General features: G+C 40.5%; 1 protein-coding gene and 1 long non-coding RNA gene across 7 annotated transcripts in view; one reads left to right on the top strand and one right to left on the bottom strand.

Annotated features, from left to right (window-relative positions):
• The first annotated feature begins 133 nt into the window (after positions 1 to 133).
• The window catches only part of LOC118250228 (uncharacterized), a 35,777-nt gene continuing 18,079 nt past the window's right edge, over positions 134 to 17,831 (top strand). Inside the window, exons 1-2 of one of the 2 annotated variants that reach the window (XR_004779369.2) lie at positions 134 to 664; positions 3,258 to 3,378. This is a non-coding gene — a long non-coding RNA (uncharacterized LOC118250228). The remainder of the gene's footprint in view (positions 665 to 3,257; positions 3,379 to 17,831) is intronic. The other variant, XR_004779370.2, reaches the window with a different exon arrangement.
• On the bottom strand, positions 5,034 to 16,978 carry CLBA1 (clathrin binding box of aftiphilin containing 1). Of its 5 annotated transcripts, none has more exons than XM_050710837.1 (7): positions 16,915 to 16,978; positions 14,579 to 14,693; positions 13,590 to 14,291; positions 10,143 to 10,291; positions 8,521 to 8,650; positions 7,086 to 7,199; positions 5,034 to 5,802 (listed from the first exon to the last, which is right to left on the bottom strand). In XM_050710837.1, exons 3-7 carry the CDS (start codon positions 14,043 to 14,045, stop codon positions 5,638 to 5,640), a joined length of 1,014 nt encoding a protein of 337 aa, XP_050566794.1. In that variant the 5' UTR covers positions 14,046 to 14,291; positions 14,579 to 14,693; positions 16,915 to 16,978; the 3' UTR covers positions 5,034 to 5,637. The 5 variants fall into 5 exon arrangements, with proteins under 5 accessions (XP_050566794.1, XP_050566792.1, XP_035407031.1 ...); XM_050710835.1 differs by lacking the exon at positions 16,915 to 16,978 and adding an exon at positions 15,557 to 15,937; XM_035551138.2 differs by lacking the exon at positions 16,915 to 16,978 and adding an exon at positions 15,417 to 15,537.

Below are 17,831 nucleotides of genomic sequence, written 5' to 3'. Positions count from 1 at the left end.
CCGCACAGAACAAGGGGTGTTGCACAGAGCTTTGTCCAGCTGGTGGGTGCGGTGGGGGGGGATTCCTGCTGTGAACAGGTGATGTTTGTTAGCCTTCAGCTGCCCTCAGACTTTTGTCTTGGCTACCCGGTGTAGTCTCACAGGCCCACACAGTTGTTAGCACTGCTTCTGGAGCTGCCATGCTCGAAAGCAAGTGGCAAACCCAAGTTCTCTTGATGCACACACTTTGGCCACAGCAGGCCTGTGTACTGCCAGACTGGGTGCCGGTGGAAGACTGTTGGTTATGCCATGAATAGACTGATTTGCTAATGCAAATTACACCAGTGACTTCATGTTTAAAGTTTTCCATTCTCTTCCTGTTGTGGATCTTTAAAATGAGAGATCCTGACTCTTCTGCAATTAACTTCATTTTATTGGTTAGACTGTACTGGCTGCTGCATCTAGATGAGGCATTCTTCCTGCCTTTTGCCCTGGAGCCTGCTGACCACAGCTGGAAGAACACGGATCGAGAAGCAACTTCATAGAAATCTCACTTTGGCTGTGAGGTGGCTCCCATCGTGACACTTGTCTGCGTTGCTGGAGCAGGCTGCTACTGCCACTGCAGCACCCACCTGATCCTGGGAGGGGTCCTGACATCCAGTAGAGGAAAACTGCCTTTATAAAGGTACAGTGCAATTTAGCTGCTTAAGAAAATCAGGGAATCGGATCACATTGAAACTTTAAATGTGATGTCAGCTTTCATATGGTTTCCCCAGTTTTAGCCACTGAAGGATCTGAACTTCCGAAGTATGCTGAGCAGCACAGCTCGGTGCTGTGCTGGGTTAAAACGTGGCTGGCCAAGGACATATGTGCAGTACTCAAAGCACTCTGCCTGGCTCAGTATTCTGCATGCACAAAAGATTTCCTTTTCAGCTCAGGCAAGAGTGAAGTACATGCATGACAGTAACCTATGCATTAGTGCTGCGAGGAAAATGAGTTATAATTAGTTGCAGAACTAATTCTGAGCTATTAAAAACTAGCATTAGAAGTGAAGAGTTAAGTTAAGATGCAGCAGTGTGTCTCTGGAAGTACATATTAAACCATTCAGGGAAGCTGGAAGACTTTAGGCTTTTGAGAATTTACCCACTATTCACAGGCATCTTGCCTTTATAGAAAAGAGGGGTTGGGGGGGGGGGGGGCTGCAACCTTCCATACATTTTTCCCTCATTAGGACCAGTTTATCCCAGCAGAGCACTGTGCTGGATGAGCTGTGCTTTAGCACAGGAGCTGGGCTGTGGGATGACATTTTCTTGAGATTTACATTCATGCTTCAGTAAAATGGAGAACTCCTATTAGATAGGACTGAGGCAAGCCTGTTACATCTGCTGGGAGGCAGTTCCTTTTTTATAAAAACAACCCCTTTTTTTCCTCTGACTCATGCAGAGTGGATCCAGCAAGCTGAACTCAAATCCAGTGATGTTTGGGTTTTAACAATTTGCAGCTCAGTTTTAGTCAGATTTCCTCTACTATCTTAACTGGAGTAGGAGTAAGTACTCCAGGAGGACTCCCATGTTCACTACCAGAATGTCAGTGTGCTTATAAATGACCCTGAACTCTGAAAATACTTGTAGTGTCCCAGAAGCCATACAGACCATTTGTCTCGATGCTGCATGGAAACCTGGAAAAAGTAAGCGGAGCCAAACTGACTACAGCAATGTATGTGTTGCTTGAGAGTGAGTACAGCTTGAGGCATAGTGCTCTTGAGCACTGGATAAACCACCTTCTCCATTGCTAAATCAACGTGGGGATTTGATCCTCGCTCAGCTCATGGTGTCTCGCCGCGTGAATATTATCCAAAGTTGTGTAAAGACTCTGCAGGTGAATCTAAGCTGGATGGACAAAGTACATCTCTTGAGCTAGATACAAACAGTTTATTGAAGCCTTGAAGGAGAGGTTTTTGTTTCTATAAGAAATTGGTGTCAGCATGCCAAAGAAGAAACGTTCATCATATTCTGATAAGTTAAAAACATTGTGATGTTAGTAAAAATTCATCTAACATTAAAACCTTTGGATATGTTTAGGGCCTAATTTTTCCTCAATCTAGTCATTCCTGTATTAATAGCTAACAATGTTTGAAAAGTGAGGAAGAGTTTTCCTGAATGGAACAAAAATGTGTGTAGATATTTAATAACAGAATATTGAAAGGAATTAAATTATTATTCATTGATAGATCTTAAAACTGTAAGTGAAGAACAGTTTTCCAGTCCCATCTCCTGAACAGCACAGACCAAAAAAACCTCTTGTTTTTAAAATAAGGTTGAGGGCCTGCAATTTTTGCCATTGGAGAACTCTCAGGAAAAAGATGTCCAATCAGCTAATCCTGCCACTTTTCAAGAAATGTATTTTTAGAAAGCCAGAAAAGACTGATACCACTCTCTTCCCTTTTGAACATAAGATTTATTTTGAAACTAGTTTTCACTTTGGCTCTCTTGTATTTTCTGTTTTGCTCCATGAAATCTGGTTATGACCAATGTCAGCAGTCCAAGGAACTTTCACAATTTTACAGTTTTTTGTTGATTTTTAATCCCGGACTTCTGCATACACCTAACAAAGGGTGGGCCTATGGTATACTTAGAAATACTCATATAGTATGCTTAGAGGTATACTCATACTAGGGTCTGGATTGCTGTTTATTTTACCAAATTTACACTTTTTTTGGACTTTTAAAAAATAAGGTTCTAAAACTATGCCTTCTTACTCTGTTCAATTTCAAAGATCGTTTGTTTTTTGAAATAAGGTCCCTAAAAGTTTACTTGTGGCATAACATTGAACAGAGTATCATTGAAATATTTTCAGTCTTTCACAATACAAGGTTTTTTGTTTGTTTGTTTTCCCATAACTGGTACGGCCTCCTTTCTATAAAGGGAACATTTCAGTAACTATGCTTCTCATTTGAACTTCTAGAAACTTTGTTCCTTGGGTACATTTTCACTCTCATTTCAGATTGGAAGAAAACAGATTGGAAGAAAAAGGCATCTCTGTCTAGCTCTGCTGTCTAAAACTCTTAGATTGGTTTAGTTTTTCTCTTTAAAATCCTAAGCAAATGCCAAAAGTCTGGGGTATTTACTTTCCACAAGCACAGAGTACAGTAACTAGTTCATCAAAACTAAGTATTTCACAGCTGAGAGCTCACAACTAAGACTGAAAATAACGAAATTCATAGCTTAAAACATACTAAAATACAGAAGCTCTGTTTTCTCCCTGTACCATTTTCACAGAATAAACACCTGCTACTACTTAATACAACCATGTATTTCAAGAGTTGGTGAGCAGCGATTGTTAGCACACTTGGCTTGATGCCCAGGAAGGCAACAAGGAAATGACAAAAGGAAATGAACAGTGAGTATTTGTGCAAAACACATCAGAGGGTTTTCCGTCACCACTCATTTCTGAGGATAAGAATAGAAGGCAAGGCTAGTCTCTACTGTGCAGTATGCCTGAAAATGAGAGGCCTGTCTCCCTGGGCATGCTTTGTTGTTTCTTAAGAGAAACAGAGCATAATTTTGTCTTTGTGAATAACCCCCAATGGACAGATTGTGTCCCAGCTCTGATGAGGGCAGCCGGGGCTCTACAAACTCGAAGCTGAATTGATTTACGTTGTAATTTCAGATCTGCAAGTCTTTTTCCTTGAATAAATGAACTCAGACTGAAGACAGGAGTCAAAGGTCTCTCAACTGTCTTGTGCAGCCAGTTTTTATTAAGATACTCAGGTGGCATAAAAAAAATCTGTCCAAAAAATGGAGCCCATCATTTTTAAAAACCTCAGTAGTTTTTGCCTCACTGAATCATAAAAAAAAAAAATGAAAACCCTTTTTCCACTATTTTAGGGCTGTAAGACTTGTTGCTATGACAGACATTCACCCTTCCCCTGGAGTAATGGTGCAAAAAAATTCTTTGATACATTCATCCAATGTTAGGGAAAGCAAAGGCAAACTTTAAAATCTAAAAAAAGGGGGCCTCTGAGGTACAGTGCATCAGCTGCTGGTAATACATGCTACAAACTGCCCCTTCAAGCCCCTCTGCAGGGCCCTGCTTGTCTGAAATATATAATAAAAATGGTATTTTATTCTTATAATTGATTTCAAGTGTTTATATCCAATCTCAAATATCTATTCATCACTTATTAGCAATTTACGATTTTGCAAGTTTCTTACTAGAGTCTATTTAATACTCCTGTAAGTGCTCTGAAAGACTTAGAAGGGAAATTCAAAAACGAATTCAAATCCAGCGTTAAGTGAAAAAGTTAACCCTGCTCTTGTATCCATGTGGAGTTTTCAGTCTAGCCCTGCAAAACTTCTGAGAAGGAAACTGCTGAGCCACTTACATTCAAGTAACACTTTTCCAAATTGTCTCTTACCATTTACCAAGTAACCAATACATAGTTCGTGTTATGCTAATCGCAATGAGGTATCATAGACATTATTTAAGTTCATTAAATTATAGCAATTTTAACTTTGCTGCTGAACAGTTTGCTAGATTAAGAGTTGGAATCTGCCAGTTTCTTAATTCTAAGAATAAACGAGGCACATCATTAATTAACTTTGTTCTGGAATATCAAAGTTTGTTCCATGCTTTCAATACATAAAGTATCTGTCGTAGCGCTTTAGCATTATTTTCAAAAAGCCATCAGGCTTAGCAACTTCCTTACAACGAGAAGTTGTGCAAAGTTCCCATATTCAGAATGGCCAGACCAGTAAATAAATGAGTAACTTGCATAAAAGTTATTATCAGTGAATAAATAAAGCTGCTGCAATGGGCAAGGACGAACCATGGTTTATATGAATATTAACAAAGTGCATCCCCTCCAGCACTCAAGCACACAGGAAGGTGGGCAACAGTTGATAATTACCATAAAATTGTAAAAGGTTTATGGCCAGAGCTTACAGCACTGTGCAGTACAGGTCCTGAACTACACTGCTGTTAAGCTTCAACAAGCACGATTATGGATGGTGTAAGTGTTTGGTAGCTGAATGAATCCAAAAGGCCTGTTACAATCAGCTTCAGAGGTGTGATTTATTTCAGTTAGAAACCAATGCCAGCTCAGAATGCCGTGAGTCCAGTCACACCACTGACACTACCCGTATTACCACAGACATGGAAGTTATATCCTCCTAAACCCCAACAAAAGCCACAGGATGTAGAAGGCTCACTTTTCGTTGTGCTAAGCAGTAGCAAAGTACCAGCTCTCAGCTGATCCCAACTGGACAAAATAGAAGAGATGGTGACAAGGCACACTTTACAACACACGTGAAGTGTGTTTACATTTTGGCAGGGAAAACAGTTTTATCATCAAAAAGGCATTAAGGCCCAAAAGATCAGTGGTTCAGAACAGTAGTCCACCAGAGCATCTTTAAAGTGTGATTGCAGCTGGACTTACTGTAAGAGACATGATTCAGCAGCAAAACTCAGCAGGACAAAATTACATCTTTGACTTCACAACTAGATAGGATAAATACTTTCTAATAACATGGCTTTAGGTACCTGTCACTTTCCTGAAGAACATATGTAGTCTCTAGTACCAAGCCAGTAAGAAAATGAAGGTGAACTGCATTCAGTTCAAAAAGAAGGAAAAAAAAAAGATTAAAAAGTGCACTTGGTTCAACAAATATCATTATTGAAAAATTTCATTTTTAGGTTGTGTGTAGTGAAAATGTGCTTCTTTCTTGGGATCGTTATATGTTGCTTGTTTCCATTTGATGATGTGGTTTTCAAAAAAAGGTTACAGGTGAAAAGGTCATGTCTAGAATCTGGTGGTACAGAAAGCTGAGTGAAAAAATAAAAACATGTTAATTTTTTCCATACTACAGTTCATCACTTAGCATATTTCCATTTAATTTTAAGACAGACATCATAAAATCAGCATTAAAAAAAGGACATAACCAGGAAGATAAATGGAAAAGATCCCACTATATGATTTAACTTGCTTCCAAATTAGGGTGGCAACGTTCATTTTCTAATGAGCTTTAGTTCGAGATACCAAGCTTCAGAGCTTGTTCTTTCCCTTCAGATGGCTACTCCAGAATAAATTTATCATGATACAAAGTTAAGGTAAATAGATTCTTTCTACTTTTACTCCTCCTTAATTCACTTTGAACCACTTCTTCCAAAGCTCCAAGTATGTGTCAGCTAGTATGATCCAAGCAGAACTGAATTAGGAAGGAATACATTCAATACTCTCTCTTGATTTTTTTTTCTGAATTCTCCAACCTAACATCTCTTAAATACAAGGTTCCCAGAACAGTATACTTCAGTGTCCAATGTAGTAAATAGTAATAAACATTGTAAATGCAATAAGCATTGCAATGAAAATGTACTTCAAACTACACAACCCCACAGCAACAACAGTTGCTCAAGTTTATTCTCCACTGAAGAAGGGAACTTGTATTAGAATATTGATCCTAAATCAATCTTTCAGTAAAATAAAAAATTTCTCTTTGTGTTCTGTAACACAGCTTAAAAATATTAATATCCTAAGTCCTTGTAACTGTAACATCAATTCTAACTACTTCTTTAGGTAGTTCCTGTCTTCTAGAGTGAACAAACCAAAATGTGAATCATTCTGAATATCTGAAATGCAAACTTGAATGCAATTTCTTCTCTACCAATTTTGCTTCTAATGTCTCCCTTACCGTATTTTTAAAGCGTGAGTCACAGTAATCATTCTCAGCGATCAACATCAGGATCTCAGTGATCCTTTAATATGATAGTTTTCCTTTGTCATCAGAGCATCCTGCCTCTTTTACATATTGCTGCTCTCTCTCAACCAGTCAACAGCTTGACCTGCAATCCAGGTTGCTTAACAAATAACCTCCCATTTCAGCATCCTCCATATTACGTTGGTTTGCATTTGGAACGTTGTGTTTTACCTTTTATGAAGTTGTCAAATGGGTTTCAGAGAACAAAATACAATCCCACATCCATACAGTCATCTCAGGACCAAGTATTTACACTACCACGTATAATAGAACAGCTGACTATAGCACAGATGAACATGTAAAATACACTGTATGCTTCTCAGTAGTAGTTGGTTTTAGAGCAATTCTTACCTTGGTCTGGATCAGTGCTTTGCAGTTATTAATACTGAATCCATCAAATCCAAAGTCCTCATTATCTTTAACATCTGATTCCTCAAAAATATCATCCTGGCTCTTTGAAAAGTCCTAATAAGACAAAAGTGAAATTTCCTTTACTAGTGACTATAGGCATAGCCAGACATATAGGTTAGGCATTAACCTAAAGAGAAGTTTTCCCTCAAATAACAAACACTAAATTTTACTTTATGGAGCTGTGTTTAGATTTATCATGTGCCCCTTCTCAATTAAAAAAAAAAATAATCCTATGACAAAACAAGTTCTACAACTGTGAATCAAATTGTGACTTAAAATTTAAAAAGGCAACTTCAAAATAGATTTCCAAATAAAATTTGGAAATTCAGCTGAACTAGAAAATTCCCGAGAAATCAGTGTTAAAAGCAATACGATTTTCCAGTAACAGAAAAAGAAGTAATGACACCAGTTTAAGCTGCTAGTGCAAGGGACAGAAGAGGAGATTACTACATTGGAGAAATGTCTCCAATTCTCTTCTGTTGGATGACATTTCTATAAAAGTGACTGTCAAGTGCAGAATAAGTTCTATACCTTCAGCACTGTGATTCTGTTTGTATATAACTTGCATGAAAGGTCAAATATATCCATAAAATGAAAACTGCACACAACAACCCCACCGCAGCAATCAAATTATGGATTGGAGCAGTTACTTCTGAGAAGCAAAAGCAACTGCTTCATGCCACCTAAATAACCAGGTTGAATACTCAAGCATCCCTGATGACTTCATCTTCTCAAAACAAGAGATTAAACAGATACATTTCTTTTACAGATTTTCAATACTGTTTGTTGTTCTCGATTCAATTTAAAACACGTTTCTCTCCTCAAGCCTTGCAAAAACAGACAGTAATCTAAGGAAAAGGGAAGTGGAATACACTTTCAGTTCATATACAGTAAAAACTTAATGTTTTTACTCCAGTAATTACTTTAACAGCCTCACTGATTCAGATCCAATTTTCACTTAATAGAAAGATATTAGACTAATATTTTCCTCATACTCTGAGTAAAAAAGAAAACTGTTTAACCATACACACATCTGAAACCAAATTCTACATTTTATACCTAAAGTTGACTGTGCCATCTAATGCAACAGGCTGCTACGTAATGGAGACCTCAATGTAAAGAGGACCAAAATCTGATCCCAGCACAATTTCATATATACTTACATATAATGATGAGAAAATATTAGACTATCATTTTGTGCCAGCTACTAGGAGGAAAATTAACTCTGTCCTACCTGAAACCAGGACAAAGGTTCTCTTTAAACTTATGACTAATCACAATCTGTTTCCTCATTCATCTACATGTATAGTTTATATAAAACCAATTTGTAATCAAAGGTCTATACTGGCATACTAGGAAACCTTCGTTCAATTACCGTTCGATTTGCATCTATTCCAAGAACACTCAAGAGGTTTTCTTGGCAATGAGATTTACTCCAGGGGTGTCTTAATCTGGAGGTATTATCTAAGTCTCTAAGAGTTCTCCATATGTTTCCAGAATCAATGCTAGGAGAGAAAACACAATGTGAGGTTATAAGGTGTACAAAGTTTCCAGTAGAGACATATATAACTTTTAGTTATTTTCACTACAGAGAGTTGCGTACTGGCTTCCCTAGATCTAAAAAGCAACATTTGTCCAAAGTATCAACCCAATGCACTAATAAATTTGCATGACAATTACTGGATACAGTAAGTCAACATAACCTGTATGTGTGGGCTTCTCAGATAAGAAGTGCATTAGAAGCAGACTTCAGAGTTGTTACATGCCCACAACGCACATTAATTAATCACTTCTGTGACATGTGGGTACAGAGTTCAGCCCTACTAGTTTTGTACACTGCTTTATCTGTCTCTCAAACCTTTCTCCTCTGTATCAGCAATATGGCGTTGCAGCAGCCTGCTATGGGTCAACTTGCTCATATCTGGTCTTGACATGTACGTACTACGCGACAGAGAGTCAAAGCCAAAGGCACACGCTACTGAAATGGTGGGAATTAAACAGTTCCCTCTACATACTACTTCAGGGTCTTACATTGTATTAATCCTTTATAAATCCAAATGCTTTTTATTTAGTGCAGGATAAAAGTATTGCTGATCTTGTTTAGTTACTCATCACAGTATATTGAGGCTTTTTCATCTTTAGTTAGAACTCTGCTATAATACTGCAGTCCCTTTAAATATATATTTCTTATATTTCTCCACAAGTTTGAGGCTGAATAAAATATAATGCATATGCAAGGAACTTGCTGAAAGGATGCCCACAGTAAATGTTTTAATTACATTTCTTGCAATTCTTATGACATTTCCAAAGCATGACAAAACTTTCTAGATACAAAGCCTCAGATGTATGCAAGAATAACTACAAAACTGTTTAGTAACTGCAATTCTTTTCAGAAGCTGTTGGTCCTTCTAAAACACGTAATAAATCCAAAACCATTCCAGCTGCCTTAAGAGTAAGCTAAGTGATACTAATTGCTATTAACACAACCCCAGGAAAGAAGCCAGATGCACCACAGATTCTGAAGGAAATCTAGTTTAACATGAAGAGCAATAACCACCTGGGAAAAAGGGGGGAGGGAGAAAAAATGAGCATGAGTTGTCAGGAGAAGCAGCAGCAGTGCTCCTGCTTCGGATGACAAAGAATTAAGTCAGATGTGTTGTGAAGAAAGGACAAGCAAACAGGAAGAACAGGCTGCTTGTTGGGTGTTCTGGCATTCCAGAAGCTTAGTCATACGAAGTCACACCAACAGCAGGAAAAACTCTAAACAGAAATTTGTACTTTTGTTATATTCCCTTCCTTGCTTTCCCATAGCTAAAACAATTCATTTCCTTTAACAACACAATACATAAATGGTAAGATCTGTATTCTGAAAAAGCGTAGTGGTTTAAAAAGTTTGTGTTTGTCAGAAAGTACTACAAATTTTTAAATTATGAAATGTAATGTAAGTGCTGAGGAAGTGTTTTTTTTTTTTTTTGGCTATTGATCTAAACTCATTACCAAAGTTGATTCTTCATAAGCTCAGGAATCCCAACATCTTCATTATTTGTATCAAGTACTTGATCTAAGCTTCTTATGTTCTCTCTGGACTGCGATACAAAGACTTCTGGAAAGCCCAACTTAAGTATATCCTCATAGCTGTGGTTTGCCTAGAAAAAACAGACTTTTATGACATACATTATACAGGCCAGCCCCGCAGTTCATGAAGGACTTGGTCCAAAGACTACATTGTTTCCACAGATTGTATTATTAACTGTATTTAAATTTTGTACTATTAATGGGGCCAAGGGACTGATCCCATAGTTCAGCATTTTGAGTATTTGCCTAGAATTAGAGTAGGAGAAGCAAGAGCCCAAGAGTTTCTGATGAACCTCGCTCTCTAACTTTACAACTATAAAGTTATACATTGCTTTGTCTACTAGTAGTCAAGATTCCTTCTCCTCAAGGAAATTCAGTCCAGGTCAAAACCAACTAAAGCTCATTTTGTCAACAGCATTTCTAACACACCTAATGCAGCCAAAGATAACATAACTACTTAATGTTACAGTTACCAATAAATACTTGCACTGTCCAAGTCCACATCAAAGCTGGGGTCAGCATGTCTCCATACACTTGCGTTTGCACCAAACTTTTTCCATCCTATGTTAAAAAGCTTCATCACATTTACGTATTTGTTCCTCCTCCAGCAGTGGTATGGAGGAGGCTTGGAGGTGTGAACATAGCCAGGTGAGCGATCCAAACCCATGAGAACAGGCCCAGTGGAAGTAACAAGGTGATCTGAAGACTAGGAAATATGCGTACAGAGATAAATGTGCATAATTTACATCTTATCCTAAAGGGATGTTCTTGTGCCATCTGGTCCAGAAGCTTTTTCCTTTTATTCCTTCAAAGAAGGAATAACTGCAGTTTTCTAAATCAGAGCAGCTAATTGACTTCAACACCCTGCAGGAGGACTGCAATCCAGAAGCAGCGATGTTGTGTGAAAACTAGAGAATGGAACCAGGCAGCTCGCTTTCACTGCCTACCAATCATCAATTTAATCTGAAAAAACGTAAACATGGATACTTCACATTTTGACAGGTTCCTTTAACTGGAATTCAAACAACTGAAATAAATTCAGATTATTTCCACAGTTTCTTCATACTAAATTCAGGCAAATACAGTGAATATTTAAAGTATTAAGAGTAGGCACAATCAACTAGAGGTAGAGGGCTTCTGTACTTCCGAGTATGCTTCCAGAAATAAAATTTGTGCCCACATTGAAGTATAGACCTTACTAAACTGCCCTTCATGATGGGTGACTGTGGGAATATTCAAAGACTCCTGGATAAAATCCTTTGAATCTTGCACAAAGTATCCTAATATTTTAAACTGATTTATAAAATATTTTGGTTAATTTATAACAAAATATATGGAGGAGAAACACGTTTAAAAAGTAAGATTCTATGAAAAAATACTTCTTAAAGAGTGAATAGAGGAAAGCACAGGCCTGCCTGGTATTCATATCAGAGTAACATCAGCAGCTGTAAGAAGAAATTACAAACAAGTCACTGAATTACAGTTTAGTCAAGCCAGATGAAGAGCTCAATATATACAGTAAAATCACAAGATTTTCTGTATTAATTTTATCTTGGAGATTTGTACTGATTATAAAAATATGAATGCACTAGTTTCAGATCTGTGCTTTCTGAATAAATCCTCTATATCCTATTATACCAGAATACTCTAGGGCTTAAGCAAGTGCACTAGTCCCACTCACAATGGTCAGTATTTAATTAACATGAAAAATCCTTAAAGTTGCTCGATCACGTAGACAAAGTATCCTGTTACTGCAAAGAAATCAGTGACTGTTTTCATTTTAAAATACAGGACTCTGCTCCAGCCTGTTATCATTCAATTAACTGAAGCATTAGATAACGAGGGGCAGACCTCTGACGATCTCTACAAGTCCCATCTAACCTCCCTAGGTGCTTCTCCATTGACCATACAGAAGACAGCCCCAACCTGATGAGTTTATGATCTCAAAATAACAATACAAAAACCTCACGAATGAAGGACAAGTTATGTGTATGTTCTACATTCAAAGATACCAGCAGCTCTACAGCTGTTTCTCTGCCCTGAAAAAAAGGAAAGAAATGGAAACATATTAACCCTCCCTAGAGTTTCAGCTCATACCAGGTATTTCCTTTTGACTTTGACAAAAGCAAAAATAAAGGAAAGGGTTTGGTACAATTAAGATGCACCGCTTTTAGAAAGAAACTGCTGTATTCTATTTCTGCTCCAATCTTTATACACCCTCCTTTTTCAGCATAAGGCTTCTTATCTGAATTTCCAGCACAACAAATGATTTACCTTGTTTGTGCATACCAGCAACTCATCACCAGGTACATTGCGACCTCCATTCTACCACTGCTAGACAGTTTACCCCACGTGCACCGTTGTGCTTTCCCAAGTAAGACGTCTGCAATAAGTACCCAGCTAAGGACAAGAAAACCTGTCTCGTGAAAACTCAGTTCCTGCACATATCAGAACTCATTTAGCAGCCTATAAGCAGTAAATTATTAACTCTGTTGATTAACTCTGTGAAAGTCTTAGTTGACCACTATCCCTTCTTTTTACAAGCATTTTAATTCAGCATTAAAAAAATGAAGGCTTTTCATTTTGTTTTGTATTTGTACATTCTTACTTAACCTCTGTTAGTTTGCTTCACTTTGTCTGGTACACACTAAAACACCTTAATTGCAACAAGGTATAACCCTTAAACTGAAGGGTGTTTTTTTTTTTTTTTTTTTTTTTTAAGGACACATTGTTTAACTTAGTATTTACTCAGATTTTAGTTCTAACATGTATAAGAGAACGTGACACCCTATGCCAGAAAATGAATGGTATTAAGTTATTTTTATTCATTTCATTTTGTTTCACATTAACTTCCACCCACAACCAATCAAAAATTTCAGAAAGACTGTTGGATTATTCAAGAAGTGTATTAAATAACAGAAATCAATGTTTTATTCAAATTCTAACTCAAATTTCTGTTGGTTTATTTGAATAAGCTTGCAGGAAATTCAGAGGACTTTTGTCCACCCTATTTTTGCTACCCACCTTCCCAATTCTTTGTTTCCTATGCTCATTTTGTCTAGCTTTTAAATTGCATATGCTTAAGGGCAAGGTTCATCATTGTATTTGAAGGGTTTATGTATTCCTAGTCTCCAGAAGCAAAGCAACGCATTACATTCTTTAAAGCTTTCTAGCAGGATAACTTAAGCATTTGTCAAACACTGTAAAGAAGTTGCTTTTGTTCCACTTAAGTTAACTGCAAAGTAGCTTGACAGTTTCTCTCCCTGTACAGCATTATCCTCCATAGAGCAGACATTCAGATACAGATCTTAAGATGTATGAAGCAGTAATGCAAACATTTCTGGTCTTTGGTATACTATTAACACCTACCTCATTTAAAGAGCTCGAAACATCATGTATCCCACTGTGTAGAGATGGCTCAGAACACAAGTGACCAGCAGAAGTACTGTAATGTCCCCTGCTCCAGTCCGTATCATCTTCAGAAGTTTTTGTAGACTTCACTGAAATTTCAGGATCATGATCAAATCTCTCTGATTTGCCTAAGGACTCCCTGAAGCCTTCAAAATCACCCCAGGAACCACTGGGTTCTGAGGTACAATAACTGCTCTCAGAAAACCCCTCACTTCTACTGCTGCTATTCACTACAGGGAGGCTTTGCTGCATTACCCCAGGATTAGTAATTTCTTCATTATTTGTCCTTTCATTCATGTTACAGTCACTCCCATCGAGAGATATACCACCTACTTCAACTGCTAGATCTCTCGGAGATGTCCAGAGTGACGTGTCTGTATTACTACAACTTTCTACTAGTGACAGGTTCTGCATCTTTGTTTAAAAAGAACAACCCACATTCAGACATCACTTGTTGAAATCTGTACTGAAAAACAACCAAACCCTAGTTAACTTTAGTTGTATTAGAAATTTGAATATTTCCAAAACATAACCAAGTTTTTCATTTCATCCCCAAAGAGTAATAACATTGCTAAATCAAAACAGGATGTCCTTCAGTCTCTCCTCCAGAAATCCACACGTGTATGTTATTCAGTCTCACTTTCTGTGTAAGACATTAGCCTGAAAGGAAAGAATTGTAAATAAATACTTCTGTGATAAGGGCTGCGTAGGAATAAGAAAAGATAGTTGATAAGGTAGTAGAAAGAATGCTCAAGTTAAAATAAACACATTCCAGTATTATGCAACTGAAAAATCACAGCACTTTGGTATACATTTCAAATAATTTTGCCCACATCACAAGAAAACCATGAAATTAATAACAACATTTGGAAAATACTTAACAGAAGTTGTTGGATCTTAACTGAGTACTTAGTGCATATACACAGGAGACACGAAGAAATACTTACAGCCAATATCCACCATTATAACTGTTTCGCCCAGCTCGTACTGGTTGCAGACAGGGCTCTTTTTATTTGCATGGGTTTTTGCAGTCTGAAAGATTACCAAAGAGGCAAATGTGACCTGCAGCAACACAGGAACCAGCAGCTTAATACTGTGAAAAGCAATAGTGCCTCCAACTATTTAAGCAATTAAGAGTGATTTAATAAGATCAATGTTCACATCTGTGAACTACATATGCGACGCTGCCTTTATCGTTTCAGATCACCGCATCTCCTCAAGCATCCTTCCCACTGAGGGGTTGCTTTTGGCAGGCGCGGGGGCGTTCGGAGCTGCAGTAACACCACTTTTTAGAGACCGGTCACTATGAGATTATCTCAGCAGAGAAACAGGACAAATCTTGATTTTTTTTTATGTTTTTTCCCCCTCCAAGCTTACCCCGATGGCGCAGCCAGGCACTACCCCCGGCGCACACCCACCTGGGCTGAGGGCAGCCCCCGCGGACTCCAAGGGACCGGGGCGGGGGGCGGCCTGGGGAGGCAGCCTTGGGGAGGCAGGGCCGGGCACCGGGAGCCCCTCGCAGCCCCCCAGGACCCCCCAACCTCCCCCAGGGCTCCGTGATGCCGGAGCCGCCGGCATTTCACCCACAAGCAGAGGCACCCCCGGGGCGCCCCCTTCAGCCGTGGAGCCCTCCGAGGGGCGGCGGGGGGGGGTTGCCCGCAGCCTCCCTCCGGGCTCCCCCCGGGGCACGACGAGCCCAGCCCAGCTCCCCCAGCAGCCAAGCTCGCCTCAGCCCCCAGCCCCTGGCCACCGGGCCCGCGGCAGGCGGGGGGGGAGCAGCCTTACCGCCGCCGATCCAGCGGCCCGGGCCCGGGCGGGAGGCGGCGGCAGGTCGCTATGGGCGGGACTAGGTGTGCCTCCCTGGCGGCGGCCTGCCTCCCCTGCCCGACCTCCTCCCGTCAGATCTGCGCCTTCCCCTTCACCACCTCCTCCGCCCCGGCCTCCTTCTCCTCGGCTTTCTCGGTTGTTGCCCTGGTGAAGTCCCCGGTCCTCCGTATTTCAGTGTCGGGAGGAAATTCTTCACTCTGAGGGCGCTGAGGCGCTGCCACAGGCTGCCCAGAGAAGCTGTAGGTGTCCCATCCCTGGAGGCCAGGCTGGATGGGGCTTTGGGCAACCTGGTCTGTGGCAGGTGTCCTTGCCCACGGCAGGGGTTGGAACTGGATCATCTTTAAGGTCCCTTCCAACCCAAACCACGCTGTGATTCTCTCCCATTTCTCTGGATCAACAGATCCTTCTCTCTTCAATTCTCTGTGCCCCTGGGCCTCTGCTGTTCCAATTGCCTCCACCTTTGTCTCCCTGGGTCAGGCCCACCAGCTGTCTTGCAGCCAGAAGTCAACTCCCACCCTCCAGAAAGAGCCAGGAGATTGGTTTTAAACTCATGGCATTGGAAGGAAAAAAAAAAAAAAGTAAAAAAAAAAAAAAAGTATTCACCTTTTCTAGTTTCTCTCTGCTGTAATCTGGCAAGCTAAGGACATACTGGTTGATGGTGGTGATTTGTGCTTGTTTTTAATTTGAGAGCAGCTAACATTCTCACATAATCACAAAATTCCAGGACACAGACTGAACAAAAAAAGAACAACAACAAGAAAAAAACCCTCAATCCACCCAATAATACAACCTCATGATAAAATACTAGGAAAAAGCCAGCTATAGCCTCCTAGGATCTTTTCCTCTCCCTCATTTTGCCCTGTGAGGGACTAGGTTGTCCCATTTCTCCTCACTTTACTGAGGCTGGGACTCGACCCCCTGGCTGCGTCAGATAAAGCTGGAAGCTGTGGGTCCCTGGGGACAGGCCACCCCCCTGCCCGAGGGGACTGTCCCTTCTTGTTCATCTCTTGAGAGTGGCAGAGGGGCTGGAGGCAGTGTGCCCGAGGCTGTGTGCTCCCACATCTGCGAGGCAGAAGGAAAAGCACAAAGAAAACTCCTCAGCCTCCCCTCAGGGTGTTGGCAGTAACTCCCTGTCCTCGGGGCTGGGTTTAAACTCTGGGCAGTCCCAAGCAACAAAGGACAGTTGTAAAAGCAAGGAAAAAGATTTTCTGGAGCAAGGCCCAAAATAAAAAGCATTTTCTAGGCATTACGGTACATATGTTTTTCAGCCCAGGCACAGATACGTGCACTCCCCTCCCACACATCTGACTCTCATTTCAGGCTGTAGTGTTATATCTGAGGGCGAGAGGCTGACTTTGGGAGCAACGCCCAGATGCAGAGCCAAAAGAACTTTATTGGCAGGTCTCTGAAAGATTTTGTTTGTTTGTTTTCTTTCTGCTTTGGAGCCATTTCTTACCCGCCATGGCCATCCCGTGGCAGCCTGCAGCTCCAAGGAAACCCGACCAGCTCAGCGAGACTGTGATTCAGCCCCAAAGCTTCTGACTTGTTAGCTTCTTAGGATAGCGTCATCATCCTGCACTGCAGTAAGTTTGTGCTTTAGAGACCTCTGTGGTTCCCGCGGCTCTCTTAAGTTTTGAAGGGAGCGTGGCTTTTTTTTTTTCTTTTTTTTTTTTTTTTCCAGCAGCCAAGATTGTTTTGCACAGCTTTACATTTTCACTCCTCAAAGCAAAAGGCAACAGACAGACAGCGTAAAGGCTGAGACGCTCCTCTCATACCATGCTTTGCATCCGGAGGGGAAGGGACGCGTGGGTTTTGCAAACCTGCCTCTGCCCTGCCAACTTCAAGCTGCCTTTACAGTTGGGTGAGCAGAGCCGTGAAACAGCCGGTGAGCGTCAGAAGCTGCTCCAGGTCTTAGGAACTCCACTGTAAGAGCAGGACACCTCAGGAACACACCTTAAAATCCCACCTGGGAAATAACCAGTTACTAACCCCTAGTCTCTACAGGAGAAGCTGTGGTGCCCCCGAGTCCACAGCAGCACGGGCTGCACCACCTGCTGGACGCACCTGCTGCCTCACTCTCGGGCAAAGTCAGCTAAAAACCCAGAAAATCACCCCAAGAGAAACCTGCTCTGGGGTGTTTTGGGCAGGTTTTAAAATCAGAGGGAACCAGCATGAGGTATGGCCACCCTGCAAAGTGGATTCCACCCGACCCATCTGAATTAGCATCTCTTGGCTCAGCCCAGCTGAGACAGTGCTGTGAGTGCAGCAGCTGCTAATCCATGTTTTAATGACACCCTCTTCTAGGCCAAAAATTTAAATGGAAAGCAGTATCACAGCTGGATTAACAGTTTTTTCCCTCTGAGAGTGCTGAAC

Source organism: Cygnus atratus, chromosome 5 (assembly GCF_013377495.2).
Source record: "Cygnus atratus isolate AKBS03 ecotype Queensland, Australia chromosome 5, CAtr_DNAZoo_HiC_assembly, whole genome shotgun sequence".
In the NCBI taxonomy this organism is placed as follows: domain Eukaryota; kingdom Metazoa; phylum Chordata; class Aves; order Anseriformes; family Anatidae; genus Cygnus; species Cygnus atratus.
Note: the sequence above shows the minus strand (reverse complement) of the source record. Positions and strands in the feature narration are given on the sequence as shown.